We start from the raw sequence: 24,169 nt of genomic DNA, 5'->3' as shown, positions 1-24,169 counted from the left end.
CGCTCACGGCTCTATAACTGTTATTCCTAATGGGATATGAGGCCCACGCTCACGGCTCCATAACTGTTATTCCTAATGGGATATGAGGCCCTCGCTCACGGCTCTATAACTGTTATTCATGGGATATGAGGCCCACGCTCACGGCTCTATAACTGTTATTCCTAATGGGATATGAGGCCCACGCTCACGGCTCTATAACTGTTATTCCTAATGGGATATGAGGCCCACGCTCACGGCTCTATAACTGTTATTTCTAATGGGATATGATGCCCACGCTCACGGCTCTATAACTGTTATTCATGGGATATGAGGCCCACGCTCACTGCTCTATAACTGTTATTCCTAATGGGATATGAGGCCCACGCTCACGGCTTTATAACTGTTATTCCTAATGGGATATGAGGCCCACGCTCACGGCTCTATAACTGTTATTCATGGGATATGAGGCCCACGCTCACGGCTCTATAACTGTTATTCCTAATGGGATATGAGGCCCACGCTCACGGCTCTATAACTGTTATTCCTAATGGGATATGAGGCCCACGCTCACGGCTCTATAACTGTTATTCCTAATGGGATATGAGGCCCACGCTCACGGCTCTATAACTGTTATTTCTAATGGGATATGAGGCCACGCTCACGGCTCTATAACTGTTATTTCTAATGGGATATGAGGCCCACGCTCACGGCTCTATAACTGTTATTCCTAATGGGATATGAGGCCCACGCTCACGGCTCTATAACTGTTATTCATGGGATATGAGGCCCACTCTCACGGCTCTATAACTGTTATTTCTAATGGGATATGATGCCCACGCTCACGGCTCTATAACTGTTATTCCTAATGGGATATGAGGCCCACGCTCACGGCTCTATAACTGTTATTCCTAATGGGATATGAGGCCCACGCTCACGGCTCTATAACTGTTATTCCTAATGGGATATGAGGCCTATAACTGTTATTCATAAAAACTGCTCTGTAGCTGGAACATTGTCAGCTTCTCTCTGAGGAATGAAATGTAGGTCCTGAATATAATATTTCAATCATTTTCTCTGGTTATGTTGTATGTCAGTATATGCACATTATTTTCAGGTACAGACTGCTTTACCATGGTTAACCAGCATACCAAACGTCCCTGTCATTTACTGTGCTTGTACTTGTCTTTATTGCTGCTTTGCTTTGCATTTCCCATATTGATGAATTTGCCAACCTATCAAGGCCTCATTTCCCCTGTTACAGCCACATGGAATGGAGCGAGCCAGGGGGTTTTCATGTAGAAATAAGGGGGTTTTAACCTCATCCCTGCCAAGCCACTACAAAACAATGACAGTGCAGTTTGTCACAGTGCTACAGAGGGACAGTGCAGTCTGTCACAATGGGACAGTGGGACAGTGCAGTCTGTCACAGTGCAGTCTGTCACAGTGGGACAGTGGGACAGTGCAGTCTGTCAACATGCAGTCTGTTACAGTGGGACAGTGCAGTCTGTCACAGTGCAGTCTGTCACAGTGGGACAGTGCAGTCTGTCACAGTGCAGCCTGTCACAGTGGGACAGTGCAGTCTGTCACAGTGTTACAGTGGGACAGTGCAGTCTGTCACAGTGCAGTCTGTCACAGTGGGACAGTGCAGTCTGTCACAGTGTTACAGTGGGACAGTGCAGTCTGTCACCGTGCAGTCTGTCACAGTGGGACAGTACAGTCTGTCAAAGTGCAGTCTGTCACAGTGTTACAGTGGGACAGTGCAGTCTGTCACAGCGCTACATTGCAGTGTGATTATGTGCTGCTGCTATTGCTATTCCCACTCCCCTTGGAAATGAATGACTTCTCATCCCTGCTCAACAAGACACTGCTATCTGTTTCATTGATTTATGTGTACACTCCTCAGTAGTGGATGCAGACCCCAGCTCTTACACATGTGGGTGCCGGGGAGACCACACTTCCCCAGTCTGTGCTGCAGTGTCCAGGTAGAACATGGCTCAATTCCCCTAGTTTTATGGGTTTGTGTTGCACACTCATCGCTATCCTAACGTTGTTTCTTGCAATGAGTAAATACAATACACACAGTGACAGTGTCAATGTCTGTGTGGGGAGCACACAGTATCCCAGCTTGTCAATGGCTTCTAATGAGTAAAAACAATACACACAGTGTCAGTGTCTGTGTGGGGAGCACACAGTATCCCAGCTTGTCAATGGCTTCTAATGAGTAAATGCAATACACACAGTGTCAGTGTCTGTGTGGGGAGCACACAGTATCCCAGCTTGTCAATGGCTTCTAATGAGTAAATACAATACACACAGTGTCAGTGTCTGTGTGGGGAGCACACAGTATCCCAGCTTGTCAATGGCTTCTAATGCTGTTTCTTCATGTTTAGGGCCCACTGGCAGTGGAAATCTCGGAAATCTGTGAGAACAGAAAGATGAATGTTGCTCATGGCTTGGCCTGGTCTTTTTACATAGGATATTTAAAACTGGTTCTGCCAAGTAAGTATGTTTTATTTCCTTCGATCTACATTTCATTACCTTCCTGTTTAATATCTGTTATTTCAATCATTCCTCATTGTTCCTGTTTCATTCATTAATTACCATGCTTACACATTATTAATTACCATGCTTACACACTGTAATTACCATGCTTACACACTATTAATTACCATGCTTACACATTATAATTACCATGCTTACACACTATAATTACCATGCTTACAAACGATTAATTAGCATGCTTACACACTGTAATTACCATGTTTACAAACTATTAATTACCATGCTTACACACTATTAATTACCATGCTTACACACTATAATTACCATGTTTACACACTATAATTACCATACTTACACACTATTAATGTCCATGCTTACACACTTTTAATGACCATGCTTACACACTATAATTACCATGCTCACACACTATTAATTACCATGCTTACACACTATTAATGACCATGCTTACACACTATAATTACCATGTTTACACACTATAATTACCATGCTTACACACTATTAATTGCTATCTATTTATTATATCAACCTGGTCACGCTTTATTTTAAGGGCCATTTGTTGTGTTTATTAACTGTTAACAAACCGCTAATAAACATGATAATGTACATTATTTATTTTCTGTTAACTGTTGGTTAATAATATATAATAGGCTAGCTAAAAGTGCAAACATCAGAGCCCTATGGATGATCAATCAAACACCAGAGCCCTATGGATGATCAATACCCAGTCGATCATATACTTTAAATCAGTTCAAATTGTTACCATAGTAATGTTTAGCAAATTAAATCAGGTTTTTATTAAACCTAGCCCTAACCCTAACCCAAACCCTTAGCTAAAAATTAACAATGTTTGTTAACAGTTAATAAACTAAACAAACAGCCCTTAAAATAAAGCATGACCATCAGCCTCCTCTGCAGCTGCCACTTGTGAGTTAGTAAATGGAAAGTCTGATACAAAATGACAGTTTTAGAGGGGAAGAAATGACATGAACACAGTGATTTAATGGGAAACCAGATATTGATAATTGAAAGGGAGCTGGAGTTCTTCTGATTCTCCCAGAACTCTCAGTAACATGTTTTTCAATGGTCTGTGTTCCTTATGTAATTCCTGTAAAGCAGGGATGCAAAGAAAAGTGCAGCATTAGGCCCTGGGTGGCTCACCTGGTAAGGTCTGGCCGCATGGTATGCAGGGTGAGTCATGCAGTCGGGAGTGCAGGGGTCCCCGATGGTCTTCCCTGGTAAAGGCATTGCTGTGTGGTGTGCAGGGTGAGTCGTACAGTCAGGGGAGCGCAGGGGTCCCCAATGGTCTCCCCTGGTAAAGGCATTGCTGTGTGGTGTGCAGGGTGAGTCGTAAAGTCAGGGGAGCGCAGGGGTCCCCGATGGTCTTCCCTGGTAAAGGCATTGCTGTGTGGTGTGCAGGGTGAGTCGTACAGTCAGGGGAGTGCAGGGGTCCCCAATGGTCTCCCCTGGTAAAGGCATTGCTATGTGGTGTGCAGGGTGAGTCGTAAAGTCAGGGGAACGCAGGGGTCCCCAATGGTCTCCCCTGGTAAAGGCATTGCTGTGTGGTGTGCAGGGTGAGTCTTACAGTCAGGGGAGCGCAGGGGTCCCCAATGGTGTCCCCTGGTAAAGGCATTGCTATGTGGTGTGCAGGGTGAGTCGTAAAGTCAGGGGAACGCAGGGGTCCCCAATGGTCTCCCCTGGTAAAGGCATTGCTGTGTGGTGTGCAGGGTGAGTCGTAAAGTCAGGGGAGTGCAGGGGTCCCCAATGGTCTCCCCTGGTAAAGGCATTGCTGTGTGGTGTGCAGGGTGAGCTCAAAAGCAGACACCTGCAGGGCTGGCCTTTGTCTTCCAGTGGTTGGTAGCTCACTGACATCTGCTCTCGAGTTCCTGGGTGTCAAACAGGAAGCTTCCAAATTGGGAGAACATCTGGGGTAAAGTAATTGGGCACACTAAATGTATAATAATAATAATAATAATAATAATAATAATAATAATAATAATAATAATAATAATAATAATAATAAAAAGTGAAGCATTTTATTAGTGACTTATGAAAAATGTAATACAATTGTTATAAAATATTAATTTATGTTAGACCTACAAAATGAAAGTAATTCACAGTAGGTACACTGGATTTGTTTTGTTAGCTCTGTAGACATTAAGACATGTTCTGTGCATAATACAACTTTTCATAGACAAGCATCTTACTGTGCCTGTGTTTTATGTTATAGACCAAGATGGAGGTTTTTCTGTTCAGACGTGTTTTAACACATTTTAAACTGGGAACCCTAATTCTGAAATAGAAGAGCAGATAACACAGATAACTGTGTTCAAAGGGGTCCTTCTGATGAGTTTTTATTATGTTGCAGGACTGAAGGACTCCATCCAGACTTTCTGTGACAAAAAAGGGAATTTTGTTCTAAAGTGTAAGGATACATGGAAGCTCCACATTCTAATGCCCCTGAGCTGCACAATCCCAGACAAGCTGGAAGAGGAAGATTCTAACATAGAATTCCTAGACAATCTTCCAGACATTGTGATTGACCGGGCTGGTGTTAAAAAAAGAGTCTACAAGCACAGCATCTATGTGGTTTATGATGATGCTAAAAGGGTACGTATACAAACACAGCATATCCCGGTCCTGTTAAAGCATTTTCATCATTGTCACTGGCCCGTCCTTCCTTATGTTGAAGCCAGTGCTGCTATTTATTTGCCAGCGTGGAACATGCAAGGTAAAAATAGTCAACTAGTGGACACTAGAAAATATTAATAAATCATGCATGTGATCATTTGTGGTGCTCTATTTGTACGTACAGTTTTGTAACACTGCTGTTTGAGCACTATATTTGAAAACTGCTTGGAACTATTTATTAATGTAACATTAATATAATCTATATGTAAAATTTATATAATCTATATGTCAAAATAAGTGCACTCCCAGCCCTCTGAAACCTCACACTTCACTTTCCATTTCTATTCAGCTTTCACTGTGGTACCCCTAGGTAATGTTGTGTCATTTGGCACACAATTGTTTTATTCATGTGTATTTCACTTAAGTATTTGCTTGTGAAAAGAGGCAACATGTCCCTCCTCAGTGGTTCTGTGTTTTTAAATCTGTCATATGTCTCGGTGTAGGAGAGAGTGCATAAAATACAATACAATACAATGCAAATTGTTTTTATATAGGCCCTTCCCAGAGCACTGTACAAAGTGAAAAATGAAACAGGAAGGCTGCATACAATGTGCTGTCTGCTTTCATAAAGAGGGTTTCCTGTCCTTTCAGGCTCAAAACAAGAAGGCTGCAATGTGCTGTCTGGTTAGAAAATTCATTTTAAAACCATAGCAACAACACCTTGAACTGGAGAAAGTTATACTAAATAACTAAAGGTTTTACACAACTTAGAAAAACATTTACTTCACTGGACATGTGAAACATGCCAATAAACTACAACTTTCACAAATCAGAAAGTAATGTGGTCACCATATATATCCTAATGGTGTTGTTTTAACCAGGGCTACTCTGGAAACACAGTCTGATGTATCACTAACCCCAGTGTGTCTTGGTGTTCACAGCCTCATCGCTGTGTGCTGGAGCATGCCTAACCCCAGTGTGTCTTGGTGTTCACTGCATCATCACTGTGTGCTGGAGCATCACTAACCCCAGTGCGTCTTGGTGTTCATAGCCTCATCACTGTGTGCTGGAGCATCACTAACCCTAGTGTGTCTTGGTGTTCACAGCCTCATCGCTGTGTGCTGGAGCATCACTAACCCCAGTGTGTCTTGGTGTTCACAGCCTCATCACTGTGTGCTGGAGCATCACTAACCCCGCTGTGTCTTAGTGATGAGGCTGTGAACACCAAGACACACTGGGGTTAGTGATGCTCCAGCACACAGTGATGAGGCTGTGAACACTAAGACACACAGGGGTTAGTGATGCTCCAGCACACAGTGATGAGGCTGTGAACACCGTGTGCTGGAGCATCACTAACCCCTGTGTGTCTTGGTGTTCACAGCCTCATCACTGTGTGCTGGAGCATCACTAACCCCAGTGTGTCTTGGTGTTCACAGCTCATCACTGTGTGCGGGAGCATCACTAACCCCAATGTGTCTTGGTGTTCACAGCCTCATCACTGTGTGCTGGAGCATGCCTAACCCCAGTGTGTCTTGGTGTTCACTGCATCATCACTGTGTGCTGGAGCATCACTAACCCCACTGTGTCTTGGTGTTCACAGCCTCATCGCTGTGTGCTGGAACATCACTAACCCCAGTGTGTCTTGGTGTTCACAGCCTCATCACTGTATGCTGGAGCATGCCTAACCCCAGTGTGTCTTGGTGTTCACAGCTCATCACTGTGTGCTGGAGCATCACTAACCCCAATGTGTCTTGATGTTCACTGCATCATCACTGTGTGCTGGAGCATCATTAACCCCAGTGTGTCTTGGTGTTCACAGCCTCATCACTGTGTGCTGGAGCATCACTAACCCCAGTGTGTCTTGGTGTTCACAGCCTCATCACTGTATGCTGGAGTGTGCCTAACCCCAGTGTGCCTTGGTGTTCACAGCCTCATCACTGTGTGCTGGAGTTTGCCACACCCCTGCTGTCCTTGTATGAGATGTCTAAAGAGTCGTCGGCAGAATTCAGCACAGAGGACCGTCTGGAACAGGCCAAGCTGTTCTACAGGACTCTCAAAGACATTCTGGACGACTCACGAGACTGCAGGAACAGCTACCGCTTCATTATGTATGATGGTAGGTTGTTTTACAATACAGGGTGACTGGGCTACTACTGAGATACCAGAACTACTGCGTGGCGGAGCTGAAGGAGGGAACAAGCCAAATACACAGGAAATTACCAAATATACTAGGCAGCTTGTGTGAAAAAGACAAGAGATATGCACAACACTCTGCAGCTTTTAGAAATGTAGAAAGACAAAGCTTCAATGAGAAGTCAGTGGGCATGATTTTGACGAAACGTAGTACAACACAAATGAAAGGGCAAAAAGTCGGAAGCAGCTAGCAAATCAGGAGCAACTGACATTCCCTTTAAGGGAACGGTAGCCTTAGCAATTGCATTTGCTGTGATTTTGATGAGAAAAAAGATGCTCTTTATTGTCATAGCACTATTTGTTAAAGTTTAACAAAAAGAGGTTCCCATCATTGCATGCAGGGTTTCCCTTGCTTCAATGCATTGCTCTGCTGTTTGGCTGCAGTTTGAACATTAAAGCGATACTGCAACACCCTGCTCTGTCAGTGTAACAGTTTCTCAGAACCTTGGAGAACTGGGAGGGTCCATGACAAATTACCTCTGACATGTTACTGTACACCCTCCAGAGTAAAAAACTCAACTCGTTGTCAGGTCATTTCAGCGTTACCTCTAGCAATTGCTGCTAAGGGGTTGAAAACAACCAGAAATCAGCACATAAAAAATAAACATTGATTTTATGCCTGTGAGAACATGACTGAAATGACCTTACAAACGTTTTCATAAAGCTTTTTCAGATTCACGGCCCCAGAGGGGAAAATGTATTTTCTCTTGTAAATAGTACATACACGCTACGTACCTAGTAAATACACCTACATACCTAGTGCATACACCCCACCTACCTAATACATACACCCTACATACACCACACCTACCTAGTACATACCTGTGTCTTGGTCCTGGTACGACCTGCAGCAGCAGGAGGTGATGCGTGTAATACATGTATCAGCTGTTTGGTACTGTTTGTTGGGTTCTGTGCTTTATTGGGCCCTTTGCAAATGAGATATGGGCACTCATCATAGTAATACAAGTCGGAATTGAATTGAATGGAATGGAATTGATTTGAATTGATTGGAATATAAATGGAATGGAATGTAATTTAATTGATTTGAATTGAATTGAATTGATGGATTTGAATTTATTTGAATTGACTTGAAATGATTGAATTGATTTGAATGGAATTGAATTGAATTGAATTGAATTGATGGATTGGAATTGATTTCAATGGAATGGAATTGAATAGAATTGAAATGATTGAATGGAATGGAATTGAATTGATTTGAATGGAATTGAAATGATTGGAATGGAATGGAATTGAAATTATTGAATGGAATTGATTGAAATGGAATGGAATTGTTTGGAATGGAATTGAAATGATTGAATGGAATGGGATTGATTGGAATTTAATCAAATCGAATGGAATGGAATTGAAATGATTGAAGTGGAATTGATTGGAATGGAATTGAATTGAATGGAATGGAATTGAAATGATTGAAGTGGAATGGAATGGAATGGCATTGAATTGGATGGAATGGAATGGAATGGAATGGAATGGAATTGAATTGATTGGAATGGAATGGAATTGAAATGATTGAATGGAATGGAATTTAAGTTAATTGAATTGCTTCTGCAGACTCAGAGGCCGCGGAGGATCCTCACTTCCTTTCGAAGGTGATTCTGAAGCACCTCCAGCAGCAGGAGAAGGAGGAGTACTCCCTGAGCGAGGGGTCGGAGGTGCAGACTGACCAGCACGAGGCCATGTCTCGAGACCCCACGTTAATGATCAGCAACGACGCACCACGCTCACTGATGTCTCAACAGTAGACTCAGTAAACACTAAGGATAACAAAAACACTGTAAACTGGTTTAATAATTACAGCTTCCTAGAGCTTCAGGTCTAACAAGTCACGTAGACCAACCTTTCAGCTGGTAATCTGCACACTGACCTGAGAATGGATGTTTTTATGTAGCTTGGCTGAATGTAGAAGCCCTGCTCTTTTGAGTAACCACACTACCATGTCAGTTTGTTCAGCCTTAGATAGAATGTGTAGGTGGTGGTAGTTTATAGTATTTTTAATAATGAGAAAACATGTTTCTTATTTCTTATTTGTTTTGACTTCTTTTTAATAAATAAATAAAATCAGCTGTTTTCAAAATATGTAAAAAACAATTCCAGAAAATGTTTGTGATAACATTTATATCGCCTCAAAGAATTTAAGAACACAGCATGGCACCCTGGAAGAACGCTGACATGAGGGAAACGTGCTTCACGTGTGTGCGGCATTGCACTGCCCCCTTCATGCTGTGATTCTCGAGATAGAATTCCATTAGCGCTGACCAGGGAGGAAAACGTGGGAGTTTTCCCTTTAAGAAAACGATAGCCCTTGTGATTGCCATTGCTGTGATTTTGAGGAACAAAAGGCTGTTCTTTATTTGCACCATTTGTTAATGAAGTATTTAGAAATATTTTCATTCAGTGAACAATTTAGGAATATAGCACTGCAGTGTTTTGTTCTATTCATTAATGTTAATTCGTTTTATACTTCTAGCCTTTGCAATACAGATTTATATGGGTGCTGTGATTTGGATCGTGGCTTTATTAACTTTAATGCTGCTGTGAAAAAAAATGATTTCTATGAAACGTTTTAACATACATAGGCCTGCACCTCATACTTGATCATTTGTGGAAGTAATTTAGTCCAACGTGTTTGATGTTTTGATAAGCCCTTGTTGTTGTGTAATATGAAATGACTGTGTCGTGGAAAAGTACAGGAGCGGTCCTAAAAATGACATTGTAACCATTTAACCCTTACTAAAGGGAATTACATGAAATACCAGCTTAGTCAACAGGCTCAAACTGACTAATGCTTATTAGCACTTGAAGCATCAACAAACGTCTACAGTTAAATCACTTTATAATAATACATTTCATGTTGTTTTGCACGTAACTCTTTCCTCAAAAGAAATCCCAGTTCTAATCCAGTGTGTGTCCAAATGTCACTGGGTGCATGACCGTAACTAGCTATGAGGGCACCGAGGTCGTGTCCTCTGTTATTTTTTTGTATTTTTTATTTATTTATTTATTTATTTATTTATTTATTTATTAGCAGACACCCTTATCCAGGGCGACTTACAATTGTTACAAAATATCACAGTTACAGAATCACATTATCACATTACAGAATATCACATTACAGATAAGAGCAGTTGTAGAGTACAATAAAATCAGGAGCAAAAGATCAAGTTCAAATAAGAGCAAAAAATAGAGAATGCAGTAAATAATTACATGTAAGAGTGGGTTCGACTAACAGCAGTTAACTTATATAAAGAATATTTGCTTTTACGAGTAAAGTCCAGCATGAGCATGTATTAAGTACAATGAATGGATGAGAATGATTTCAATAAGAGCAATTATGTAGAATGTAAAAATTCTGGTAAAGTACAAACGAATCCTTAATTTTCTCTGTTAGTTTGCCATGTATCTGTTGATATCACAGTGACCAGCTACAATACTGTAGGGGTCCACAGTGCAATGCTGTATCTGCTGATATCACAGTGACCAGCTACAATACTGTAGGGGTCCACAGTGCAATGCTGTATCTGCTGATATCACAGTGACCAGCTACAATACTGTTGGGGTCCACAGTGCAATACTGTATCTGCTGATATCACAGTGACCAGTGCAATACTGTATCTGTTGATATCACAGTGACCAGCTACAATACTGTAGGGGTCCACAGTGCAATACTGTATCTGCTGATATCACAGTGACCAGTGCAATACTGTATCTGTTGATATCACAGTGACCAGCTACAATACTGTAGGGGTCCACAGTGCAATACTGTATCTGCTGATATCACAGTGACCAGTGCAATACTGTATCTGTTGATATCACAGTGACCAGCTACAATACTGTAGGGGTCCACAGTGCAATACTGTATCTGTTGATATCACAGTGACCAGCTACAATACTGTTGGGGTCCACAGTGCAATGCTGTATCTGCTGATATCACAGTGACCAGCTACAATACTGTTGGGGTCCACAGTGCAATACTGTATCTGTTGATATTACAGTAACCAGCAGAATGACCAGATAAAAAACAGTGCTCTGGTAATGTGTCTGGGAGCTTATTCTTTATTCATTGCATACTGCAAAAACATTTATTTTACAGCAATATATTGCCTGGCAAGGTTTCTCGTAATGATCTCATTCAAGGACACTATAACATTGTGAGGGCTCTCACCATGGTCATTGGAAAAGTTCAAACCATTCCTGCAGCAAGTCATTGGGTGAAACAATGTGTAGGTTCTGCTAACACATACTCTGGTGTACCTGAAACTTTGGATGATGGAAAAAGTAAAAAAGGTGGCTGACAGGTTTGTAAAGATACAGCTTTAACTAGTTAAACAAAAAGATAGTTGGATCTTAACAAGACATTTCCAATTGTCAGTATAACCAACGAGTTTTGAGTTAGTTACACAGCTGTACATCTCAGAGCAGCTGCATCCCAGAAAAGACATGGCCATGCAGCAGCATTCAGTGTCCTGGCAGTCACCCTTGCTCCAACCCATCGCGTGAGGCAAAATGAAAAGCATACAGCCAGTCATTCTGGATTAGTAGTAAAGGATAACATTTTGGGGGCCACTGCTCTCGTGGAGTGCTTTGCCCCTTATTGAATCAGGGACTGCAGGAATATTTAGAAAGACAATAGTCTGTATGGGGTAAACCAGGCACCAAATGCCCTCCCCAAGCACCTGGAATACTTTTACAAGTAAGTGATCTCAATCACATTGGGGTCCATGTTTCCACGGGGCAGATGATACTGGCAAGAGCACTGCGTGTGATGCTGGCTTTCTCTAAGGGTAGAAGGTCTCAGAGATTTCCTCAGAGAGCCCAGTCTGTTCCACCAGGTCAGCCTGGGAACTCCAGACTCCTCCATGTCCTGAGGCAGAGCTTCTCTGTACCAGTGGAGGCGTATCTGCTGCAGCTGCACAGCCAGGATGATGAGGGCAGCCACCAGAAGGAAAAGCACAACGATGGCTATGAGGACTGGCAGAGCGTCCTTCTTCACAGGGCTGGGGCCGTCCGTCACGTTGTTCATCCCCATCACCAGCTATTAAAGAGAACTAAAGCAGGAGAAACAAGGCTTGAATAAAGCAATTCTTTAATGTGTGTGACACAGTTATTTCAAACACTTCCTGGTACTTAATCAGTGACATCCAAGCCCCACCACAGCTACAGTATATATTCAAAACCAGAGCAATCAGTAACATAAAACAAGGTCATAATCTGAGACACAGACACGACATTTTCCCCACATTAGGGTGCACTCAATAACTGGCCCTAGACGTCCTTAGTAAAGCCAATCACTATTGGTTCTATATATACTGTATACAGGCTAGTGTGAGACAGCAGACTCCATAAACCCTGAGATAATGATACACTGACTAACTTGTGCTAAAGAATGTCCTCAGTAGATTCCATCACAGACAAGAGCTTCTCTAGACGTATGTTAAAAGATTACTGTGACTGCATATAGACAGAGACAGACTGACTCCATACACTGACTAACTTGTGCTAAAGAAGGTCAACTCTAAAGCGTGTCATACGTTTCTTGCCTAAATCAGTGATGCTGCTGAAAAAGCAAATAAAGGGAAAGAAAATGAATTTTCTCACACTGGTTGGGACTCCTGTATTGAGGGTGGAGGAAGTAGAACGGATCCAAGAGGAAGTATGCCCATGCACTTGTTATTTCTTTGTTCATTGGTTCAGACCTCCATCTTATTGCTATGAGTCAAACAGGAAATAGTGATTTGGGGCATAAGAAGTGTCTTGGAAGAAATCCTATTTTACTATTTCCACATAACAGTGAACCATAACTTTAGATATCAGGAATACAATGTCCTAATTGTGTTGTTGTGTGTAAACTTCCTTTAGGCAGACCAGAACACCCTCACACCTGTCAGGATGCATTCCAGATTGCTTGATATTAGAGCCTGAACTTGCTAGACTAAAACACAGTGTTTTTATCAGTAATAAACTCAGTGGAGGGCGTGTGTCTCTGTTCCCTCCTCCAGTATCACTGATTGGCTCTGGCAAGGGCATCTGGGGTTCTCATTGGTTCAGTTAGTGCTTCAGATTTTCATGCTGTAAACAAGATTGAGAATAACGTGTATTTGGTGTGAACTATCCAATCCTATCCTATCGGATAAGCTAATCAATACATTACTGTAATACTGCATTCAAGGCTGTAGCAGTAGAAAAACAAAAGAGCAGTGAAAAGTCTGGTATAAGTCAAGCAGACAAACAATTGGTTATATATATATATATATATATATATATATATATATATATATATATATATATATATATATATACTACAGTACTGTACAGTATTATAGTCAGTGATTGGTTAAAACCTCATCATAGGAGCAAAAATAGATTTAGCTATTGCCCTCTCATCCTTACACCACCAGCAATAGTCTCCGTCTGTCATGTCATTGGTTCACATCACTGTCAGTCCCACCCCTTTTCAAAGGAACGCCCTCCACCTCCACTCCTAACAAACACGAAAAAATGGCTGAATAAAAAATTGCTGAATGGCGATTCTGTGACTTAACAGAAAATGAATTACAAAACATAGTATAAACAAAGAAATAAACTTGCGGTATGAACTTCAAAAACATTTTCTGTTATTTATTTATGTTATTGAGTTATTTACTTATGCTGACCAAAATATTTGGTGAATCCCACCCATGTACAACAGCACGATATTTGTGCCAAAAATGTTTACAGCTTTACAGTATATAAAGTCATTGTGGAAGGGTCTGCAGTGTTTGGATAGTGCCAGTGAATCCTTCTTCTGACACCACGTGTGGAAGGGTGGGAGTATTCACTGACACGGGAGACAGAAGATGGTACTTGAAAACACCACACAGGTGCCCAGTTTTATTTATTTTCGTTTTGATTTAGTTTAGCCCGCAGAGGGAGCGGTTGTCTGTGGCCTGTATACCGGCACCTGTAATCAGGACCACAGGGTTACCGACACAGGTATATGCAGGTTTGTGCAGGCGCACTCACAGGTGCTCAAAAATAATAATGATAACCAAAGGCGAAATGAAAAGGGAAAATAAAACACAGTAATAAAATTACAAAAGTTCTGCTTATGCAGTGCCCCCACTGCCGCTATGCCGGTCAGCTCTGGGCGCTGTTGTCTGTGCACTATACACTGGGGTGGCCAAGATTCCCTTATCACTACACACGTCCCCTCTGGTACTTAACCATATATTTTAATAAATGGTTTATTTAAGGCTGGCTGTCTTCCTCAGCCGTGCTTGCCTGATTTTATTCTTTCACTCCCACCACTGTTGTTCCTGCCTGGTATTTTTTTACGCTCACGTCCTCAGCTAGCGTCACTGGGTTTCCCCGGTCATGGCCACCCAAATGCACAACCAAGTGCAGTTCTTATGGGCCGAGCAACCCCCCACGCCCGCCTCTCAACCACTCAGAGAGAGGGAAACCCAACACAACTTCCTCCCAACCTCTCTGTGTCATTGCCATGATTGACAGTCAGGTCTTACGAGGCTGCTGCCCCCTTCCTGCAAAACTACGCATGTGCCAGACAGTCAGCACAGATCTCACCTGTTACAGTCATATTTACCATCCAACCTTGCCTCTCGTTATTTTGACTGACTCATATATTAAATACTGCAGACTCAGCTCATAGTGGAAAAGTAAATGCCCCTCGGGAAGACTATATATATATATATATATATATATATATATATATATATTGTGATGAAGCTAGACTTTGTCGCTTTTTAAAATGGCTGTCCGAGAGTAAAAAAAAAAAAAAAAAAAAAAAAAAACACTACATGTCCCAGGAGCCTCCGTGGCAGAGACAGGATGGGCGGGGACTCCTGGGTATATAAGGAGGCAAGCTGAGGGAGTCTGGGCAGTTCGTGGGAGGTTGCCGCAGGGAACAGACTCCAGACTCCAGTTTGCTTGGAATAAAACTGGAATACCACAGCCTGTTGCAAGCTTGAAAGGGGTATGTGATTCAGGACTGCTGCAGTTTATGCAATGTGTTTTTCTTTTCATTTAGTTAAATTGGCGGGTGAATGAAATCGCCAATGTTAATTTGCTACAGTGTGGGAAAGTTCAGCCAAATAGGGATCCTGGGAGTGAGAGGTAAACCCGAAGGCATGTGACTTTGTGATTGAATATAAAAATAACCACACGGACACGTGAGAGACTTTAAAAAAAAAAAAAGAAACTTTATGTTGTTGAACACTATTTCTGGTGGGGAAACCAGAAAGCCCGCCGCCTTCACATCTGGGAGGTCTGGAACGGATAACTCGGCAACGCAGGAAGTGTTGGACCTTGTGGAGCGGTGTTTGTTGATTTCACTGTGTAGTGAGGGACAAAGAAGAAAGTCAGTTAGGCCCGAACAGGGCTAGGCATATTATTTTTGTTTGTTTGTTTATTTTTGTGTAAATAATAAACTTACCTGGTCCACAATTTGAGAACCTCCTGTCTGGATCTCCGGTTTTTGGGTCTCCCCCACTTACTTGTCTGTCACAATATATATATATATATATATATATATACACAGTACTGTGCAAAAGTTTTAGGCAGGTGTGAAAAAATGCTGTAAAGTAAGAATGCTTTCAAAAATAGACATGTTAATAGATTATATTTATCAATTAACTAAATTCAAAGTGAGTGAACAGAAGAAAAATCTAAATCAAATCCATATTTGGTGTGACCACCCTTTGCCTTCAAAACAGCATCAATTCTTCTAGGTACACTTGCACAAAGTCAGGGATTTTGTAGGCATATAGTCAGGTGTATGATTAAACAATTATACCAAACAGGTGCTAATGATCATCAATTCAATATGTAGATTGAAACACAATCATTAACTGAAACAGAAACAGCTGTGTAGGAGTGTCACAAGGCTGACTGAGTGGTGACACGTCAGACCCGGAAGAAACAGACAGACAGAGACAGCGAGGTTGGTGAAGCTGAGCACTTGGTTGTGCTCAGCATTTAATAAACAAAATAAGAGCACACAAAAACACGACACGGCACTTGAGGCCAAAATAAATAGACGAACAAAACGCACTAACACACAAAACAAGTGGACGAACGTTAAACAAGTACCGTGCTGGCACTTCCAGCACACTGTAACAATTGTTATTTTTCCTTAACTGTATTTCTCCTTTCTCTCTCTCCCGTTCTCCACTCTCGAACACACAACCACGAGTAAATGGCAATGTGTCTATATATACTGTTGTGCTGGGATTCAATTACTAATTAATTATTCACTTGAATCCCAGCACGTGAATTCATTACATGCAACCCCGTGCTCACATATTACATTTAACCAGCACGTGAAGTGATTTGTGCCCTCCTCGTGCCTAAATACAATTATACAATTTAAATACCACGTGAAACACAGACCCGTTTATATCCAGTGTACCTATCTCTATACACCAACATTAACACACGCAACATACAACACAGAAATGCACACAGGGGCAGAGCACATTACAACAAGGAGGATAAAAACCGGGTGAGGAACAGCCAAACTCAGCTAACAAGGTGAGGTTGCTGAAGACAGTTTACTGTCAAAAGTCATACACCATGGAAAGACTGAGCACAGCAACAAGACACAAGGTAGTTAAACTGCATCAGCAAGGTCTCTCCCAGGCAGAAATTTCAAGGCAGACAGGGGTTTCCAGATGTGCTGTCCAAGCTCTTTTGAAGAAGCACAAAGAAACGGGCAATGTTGAGGACCATAGACGCAGTGGTCGGCCAAGGAAACTTACTGCAGCAGATGAAAGACACATCATGCTTACTTCCCTTCGCAATCGGAAGATGTCCAGCAGTGCCATCAGCTCAGAATTGGCAGAAAACAGTGGGACCCTGGTACACCCATCTACTGTCCGGAGAAGTCTGGTCAGAAGTGGCCTTCATGGAAGACTTGCGGCCAAAAAGCCATACCTCCGACTTGGAAACAACGCCAAGCGACTCAACTATGCACGAAAACACAGGAACTGGGGTGCAGAAAAATGGCAGCAGGTGCTCTGGACTGATGAGTCAAAATTTGGGGCTGCATTTCTGCAAATGGAGTTGGGGATTTGGTCAGAATTAATGGTCTCCTCAATGCTGAGAAGTACAGGCAGATACTTATTCATCATGCAATACCATCAGGGAGGCATCTGATTGGCCCCAAATTTATTCTGCAGCATGACAACGACCCCAAACATACAGCGAAAGTCATTAAGAACTATCTTCAGCGTAAAGAAGAACAAGGAGTCCTGGAAGTGATGGTATGGCCCCCACAGAGCCCTGATCTCAACATCATCGAGTCTGTCTGGGATTACATGAAGAGAGAGAAGCAACTGAATCCACAGAAGAACTGTGGTTAGTTCTCCAAGATGTTTGGGCCAACCTACCTGCCGAGTTCCTTCAAAAACTGTGTGCAAGTGTACCTAGAAGAATTGATGCTGTTTTGAAGGCAAAGGGTGGTCACACCAAATATTGATTTGATGTAGATTTTTCTTCTGTTCACTCACTTTGCATTTTGTTAATTGATAAATATGAACTATTAACATGTCTATTTTTGAAAGCATTCTTACTTTACAGCATTTTTTCACACCTGCCTAAAACTTTTGCACAGTACTGTATATATATATATATATATATATATATATATATATATATATATATATATATATATATATATATATACACACACAGTTGTAGTGAAAAGTTTACATACCCCAATGGAAATTCTAGCAAATGTTTTGCTTTTGTTTATGAGGACAAAAAGTTACAAGAATAGATGTCTACAATGATTTATTTCAGCACATTTTTTTTGCAAAACTCCAAAAATGCTAATTCAAAAGTATTTATACCCTGACAAGGACAATTCAATTAATAACCGATTTTAAACTATATTGATCATTGTCAATGAGCTTTTGGCATGATTCTTTAGTGATGTTTGCCCATTCTTCAATGTAAAATTGTTCCAGTTCTTTTAAATTCCAAGGACTTATTTCGTTCACAGCCTTCTTCAACTCATATCAAAGATTCTCAATTGGATTTAGATTGGGACTTTGACTAGGCCATTCCAGAACCTTGATTTTATTCTTCTTTAACCACTGTGAAGTAGATTTTGATGTGTGCTTTGGATCATTGTTGTGCTGGAACATCCATTTGTGGTTTAAACCAAGTTTTGTAGCGGAGGGTTTCAGATGATTGGCCAATATCTTTTGGCATGCTATGGAATCCATTTTACCATGTATTGGAACTAAATTTCCTGTGCCATTCAAGGAAAAACCGCCCCATAGAATGATGTATTACCGCCTCCATGCTTGACAGCAGGTATGGTGTTCTTTTCTTTGTACACCTCACCAGACTTTCTCCAAATGTAACGACTATCAGCGTGACCAAATAGTTTGATTTTTGTTTCATCACTCAAACCTTTGATCGTTCAGATGCTGTTTTGCAAACTGGCTTATTCCTTGGCCTGCGACCATTGAGACCTTCACCATGCAATACTCGACCTATGGTTGAAATGGAATCCCCTGTACTTCTTGATAATAGAAACAGTAATTAAAACTGGGATACTCAAATGCTTGTAAATCTTCTTGTATCCTTCACCAGCTTTATGACAATAAATAATTTTCTGCCTAAGGTCTTCAGATAGCTATACTTTTTCCCATATTGACTTAATGGTGATGACACTTTTATACTCTCTAAGAATGTTCACCTACAATCCAGCATTTTCTAGACCTTTCTAGAATTAGGTTCTGCATTATCATATTGAAATTTCTAGGACCTTGTAGACAATACTATCATAGCATCAAAGGGTATGAATACTTTTGAATTAGCATTTTTTTGAGTTTTGCCAAAAAAAATGCTCAAATAAATAATTGTAGACATCTACTTCTTGTAACTTGTAACAATATATATAAGAGGAAAGTCAGGTAGCGCACATTATAGCATACAGAAGGTTTACTGAACTGATCTGAATGGTGCTGTGGATGTGTATTTCTGTGCTCTGTCTCGCTTTGATCCAGATAATAACATACATAACTGATGTGACTTATAATTTAAAGACAAATACATAAGAACATAAGAATATAAGAAAGTTTACAACTGAAAGGAGGCCATTCAGCCCATCTTGCTCGTTTGGTTGTTAGTAGCTTATTGATCCCAGAATCTCATCAAGCAGCTTCTTGAAGGATCCCAGGGTGTCAGCTTCAACAAAATTACTGGGGAGTTGGTTCCAGACACTCACAATTCTCTGTGTAAAAAAGTGCCTCCTATTTTCTGTTCTGAATGCCCCTTTATCTAATCTCCATTTGTGACCCCTGGTCCTTGTTTCTTTTTTCAGGTCAAAAAAGTCCCCTGGGTCGACATTGTCTATACCTTTTAGGATTTTGAATGTTTGAATCAGATCGCCGCGTAGTCTTCTTTGTTCAAGACTGAATAGATTCAATTCTTTTAGCCTGTCTGCATACGACATGCCTTTTAAACCTGGGATAATTCTGGTTGCTCTTCTTTGCACTCTTTCTAGAGCAGAAATATCCTTTTTGTAACGAGGTGACCAGAACTGAACACAATATTCTAGGTGAGGTCTTACTAATGCATTGTAAAGTTTTAACATTACTTCCCTTGATTTAAATTCAACACTTCTCACAATATATCCGAGCATCTTGTTGGCCTTTTTTATAGCTTCCCCACATTGTCTAGATGAAGACATTTCTGAGTCAACATAAACTCCTAGGTCATTTTCATAGATCCCTTCTTCAATTTCAGCATCTCCCATATGATATTTATAATGCACATTTTTATTGCCTACGTGCAATACTTTACACTTTTCTCTATTAAATGTCATTTGCTATGTGCCTGACCAGTTCTGAATGCTGTCTAGACCATTTTGAATGACCTTTGCTGCTGCAACAGTGTTTGCCACTCCTCCTATTTTTGTGTCGTCTGCAAATTTAACAAGTTTGCTTACTATACCAGAATCTAAATCATTAATGTAGATCAGGAATAGCAGAGGACCTAATACTGATCCCTGTGGTACACCACTGGTTACCTCGCTCCATTTGAGGTTTCTCCTCTAATCAGTACTTTCTGTTTTCTACATGTTAACCACTCCCTAATCCATGTGCATGCATTTCCTTGAATCATCTGCAATTCCTTTTTTTCTCCACACTTTTGCCTTCCCATCACTTTGATAAAGTTTAATCTTCGTCTCATCTGTCCATAAAACTCTGTTCCAAAACTATACTGGCTCAACTCTGCACTTTTTAGCAAATTCTAATCTGGCCTTTCTGTTTTTGGTGCTGATCAGAGGTTTGCATCTTGCAGTGTAGCCTTTGTAATTCTGTTCCCGAAGTCTTCTGCGTACAGTAGATTGTGACACTTTGTGGCAATGTGCCCCGCCCCTGTGTGCATGTGTGTGTTAAGTGTTGTATGTTGCGTGTGTTAATGTTGGTGTATAGAGATTGGTACACGGTATATAAACGGGTCTGTGTTTCACGTGTATTTAGAAATGTAGATTTGTATTTAGGCACGAGGAGGGCACAAATCACTTCACGTGCTGGTTAAATGTAATATGTGAGCACGGGGTTGCATGTAATGAATTCACGTGCTGGGATTCAAGTGAATAATTAATTAGTAATTGAATCCCAGCACAACAGTATATATAGACACATTGCCATTTACTCGGGGTTGGGTGTTCGTGGGTAGAGAACGGGTGAGAGAGAGGAGTAAAAACCAAAGTAAAAGTGTAAATATAAGTGTTTGTACTCACCGTGTTTGTTTGTCTGTCCGTGCACCATTTGTTAAATGTTAGTGCGTTTTGTTTGTCTATTTATTTTGGCGCAAGTGCCGTGTCCTGTTTTTGTGTTTTGTTTGTACAACCTTTTTATTTTCTGTTCCGATTATTAAATGCTGAGTGTGATCACGCGCTCAGCTTCACCAAAACCCCAAGTCTCTGTTGTTTATTTCCTGGCTCTGGTCTGACGCCACCCACTCCAGCCGTCTTTGTGACACACTTTCACCCCAGCATTCTGGGGTTAGTTGGTGATTTCACTGACACTTATTTTAGGGTTGTTTTTCACACCTCTGGTCATTTTTCTGTCATCAACTGCTGTTGTTTTCCTTGGTCGACCTGGTCGTTGCTGATTGCTGAAACCAGTGGTTTCTTTCTTTTTCAGGACATTCCAAACTGTTGATTTGGCTATGCCCAACTTTTGTGCTATGGTTCTAATTGAGTTCCTCTCTTCTTTTAGCATCCAAATCACTTGCTTTTCTTTCATAGACAGCTCCCTAGTCTTCATGTTGGATTATGCCTACTGACACCAAACACAGACTCCAAAGGTAAAAGCAAAGGATAGAACTGAGACTACACATTCACAGCTCTTTTATGTGTGAACAATCAATGCAACAGGAAACACCTGATCAATTAGAAACACCTGTGAACCAAATGTCCCAATACTTATTCTCACATAAAATGGGGGGATGGAACTCTGAAAGTGCTGTTATTCTTAGTTGGTAAAATATATATGTGTTGAAACAGCCAGAAATAAAAGGTGACATTCTGTACTTTTGCCTCATATTCATCTTTTACTCGTATTTTCATATTGCTTGAGTGTACAGCAAAAATAGCAATTTTGAATTCACTGTCCCAATACTTATGGAGGGCACTATATATATATACAGACTTGCTCAAATTTGTTGGTACCCTTACAGCTCATTGAAATAATGCTTCATTCCTCCTGAAAAGTGATGAAATTAAAAGCTATTTTATCATGTATACTTGCATGCCTGGTATGTCATAGAATAAAGCAAAGAAGCTGTGAAAAGAGATGAATTATTGCTTATTCTACAAAGATATTCTAAAATGGCCTGGACACATTTGTTGGTACCCCTTAGAAAAGATAATAAATAATTGGATTATAGTGATATTTCAAACTAATTAGTTTTTTTAATTAGTATCGCACATGTCTCCAATCTTGTAATCAGTCATTCAGCCTATTTAAATGGAGAACAGTAGTCACTGTGCTGTTTGGTATCATTGTGTGCACCACACTGAACATGGACCAGAGAAAGCAAAGGAGAGAGTTGTCTGAGGAGATCAGAAAGAAAATAATAGACAAGCATGGTAAAGGTAAAGGCTACAAGACCATCTCCAAGCAGCTTGATGTTCCTGTGACAACAGTTGCAAATATTATTAAGAAGTTTAAGGTCCATGGAACTGTAGCCAACCTCCCTGGGCGCGGCCGCAAGAGGAAAATCGACCCCAGATTGAACAGAAGGATAGTGCGAATGGTAGAAAAAGAACCAAGGATAACTGCCAAAGAGATACAAGCTGAACTCCAAGGTGAAGGTACGTCAGTTTCTGATCGCATCATCCGTCGCTTTTTGAGCGAAAGTGGGCTCCACTTTTGACAGAAAAACATAAAAAAGCCAGACTGGAATTTGCTAAAATGCATATTGACAAGCCACAATCCTTCTGGGAGAATGTCCTTTGGACAGATGAGTCAAAACTGGAGCTTTTTGGCAAGTCACATCAGCTCTATGTTCACAGACGAAAAAATGAAGCTTTCAAAGAAAAGAACACCATACCTACAGTGAAACATGGAGGAGGCTTGGTTATGTTTTGGGGCTGCTTTGCTGCGCCTGGCACAAGGTGCCTTGAATCTGTGCAGGGCACAATGAAATCTCAAGACTATCAAGGCAAGCAAAACGTACTGCCCAGTGTCAGAAAGCTCTGTCTCAGTCGCAGGTCATGACCCAAAACACACAGCTAAAAGCACCCAAGAATGGATAAGAACAAAACATTGGACTATTCTGAAGTGGCCTTCTATGAGTCCTGATCTGAATCCTATCGAACATCTATGGAAAGAGCTGAAACTTGCAGTCTGGAGAAGGCACCCATCAAACCTGAGACAGCTGGAGCAGTTTGCTCAGGAGGAGTGGGCCAAACTACCTGTTAACAGGTGCAGAAGTCTCATTGAGAGCTACAGAAAACGTTTGATTGCAGTGATTGCCTCTAAAGGTTGTGCAACAAAATATTAGGTTAGCGGTCCCATCATTTTTGTCCATACCATTTTCATTTGTTTTCTTATTTACAATATTATGTTGAATAAAAAATCAAAAGCAAAGTCTGATTTCTATTAAATATGGAATAAACAATGGTGGATGCCAATTACTTTTGTCAGTTTCAAGTTATTTCAGAGAAAATTGTGCATTCTTCGTTTTTTGTGGAGGGGTACCAACAAATTTGAGCACGTCTGTATATATACACACACAACGATGGTAGCTACAGCATAGTAGGGAGAGGAACAGGAGGTTATACATGTACAACGATGGTAGCTACAGTATAGCAGGGAGAGGAACAGGAGTTTATACATGTACAACGATGATAGCTACAGTATAGCAGGGAGAGGATCAGGAGGTTATACATGTACAACGATGTTAGCTACAGTATACCAGGGAGAGGATCAGGAGTTTATACATGTACAATGATCGTAGCTACAGTATAGCAGGGAGAGGATCAGGAAGTTATACATGTACAACGATGGTAGCTACACTATACCAGGGAGAGGATCAGGAGGTTATACATGTACAACGATGGTAGCTACAGTATAGCAGGGAGACGATCAGGAGGTTATACATGTACAACGATGGTAGCTACAGTATGGCAGGGAGAGCATCAGGAGTTTATACATGTACAATGATCGTAGCTACAGTATAGCAGGGAGAGCATCAGGAGTTTATATATGTACAACAATGGTAGGTACAGTATAGCTGGGAGAGGATCAGGAGGTTATACATGTACAACGATGGTAGCTACAGTATACTACGGAGAGGATCAGGC

At 41.1% G+C, this 24,169-nt stretch overlaps 1 protein-coding gene across 4 annotated transcripts in view; it reads left to right on the top strand.

The window, feature by feature from the left end:
* Positions 1–10,163, top strand: part of LOC117413138 (stimulator of interferon genes protein) — a 31,274-nt gene extending 21,111 nt beyond the window's left edge. For 2 of the 4 annotated variants that reach the window (XM_034021900.3, XM_058996650.1), the window contains 4 exons: positions 2,370–2,478; positions 4,868–5,109; positions 7,060–7,246; positions 8,893–10,163. In XM_034021900.3, coding sequence (XP_033877791.1) covers positions 2,370–2,478; positions 4,868–5,109; positions 7,060–7,246; positions 8,893–9,083 — 729 coding nt within the window. In that variant the 3' untranslated portion in view covers positions 9,084–10,163. The remainder of the gene's footprint in view (positions 1–2,369; positions 2,479–4,867; positions 5,110–7,059; positions 7,247–8,892) is intronic. The other 2 variants (XM_034021897.3, XM_058996648.1) reach the window with 1 other exon arrangement.
* Positions 10,164–24,169: the final 14,006 nt, after the last annotated feature.

Source organism: Acipenser ruthenus, chromosome 23, assembly GCF_902713425.1.
Source record: "Acipenser ruthenus chromosome 23, fAciRut3.2 maternal haplotype, whole genome shotgun sequence".
NCBI classification, from domain to species: Eukaryota; Metazoa; Chordata; class Actinopteri; order Acipenseriformes; family Acipenseridae; genus Acipenser; species Acipenser ruthenus.
This window is presented reverse-complemented; position numbering and strand designations above follow the sequence as displayed.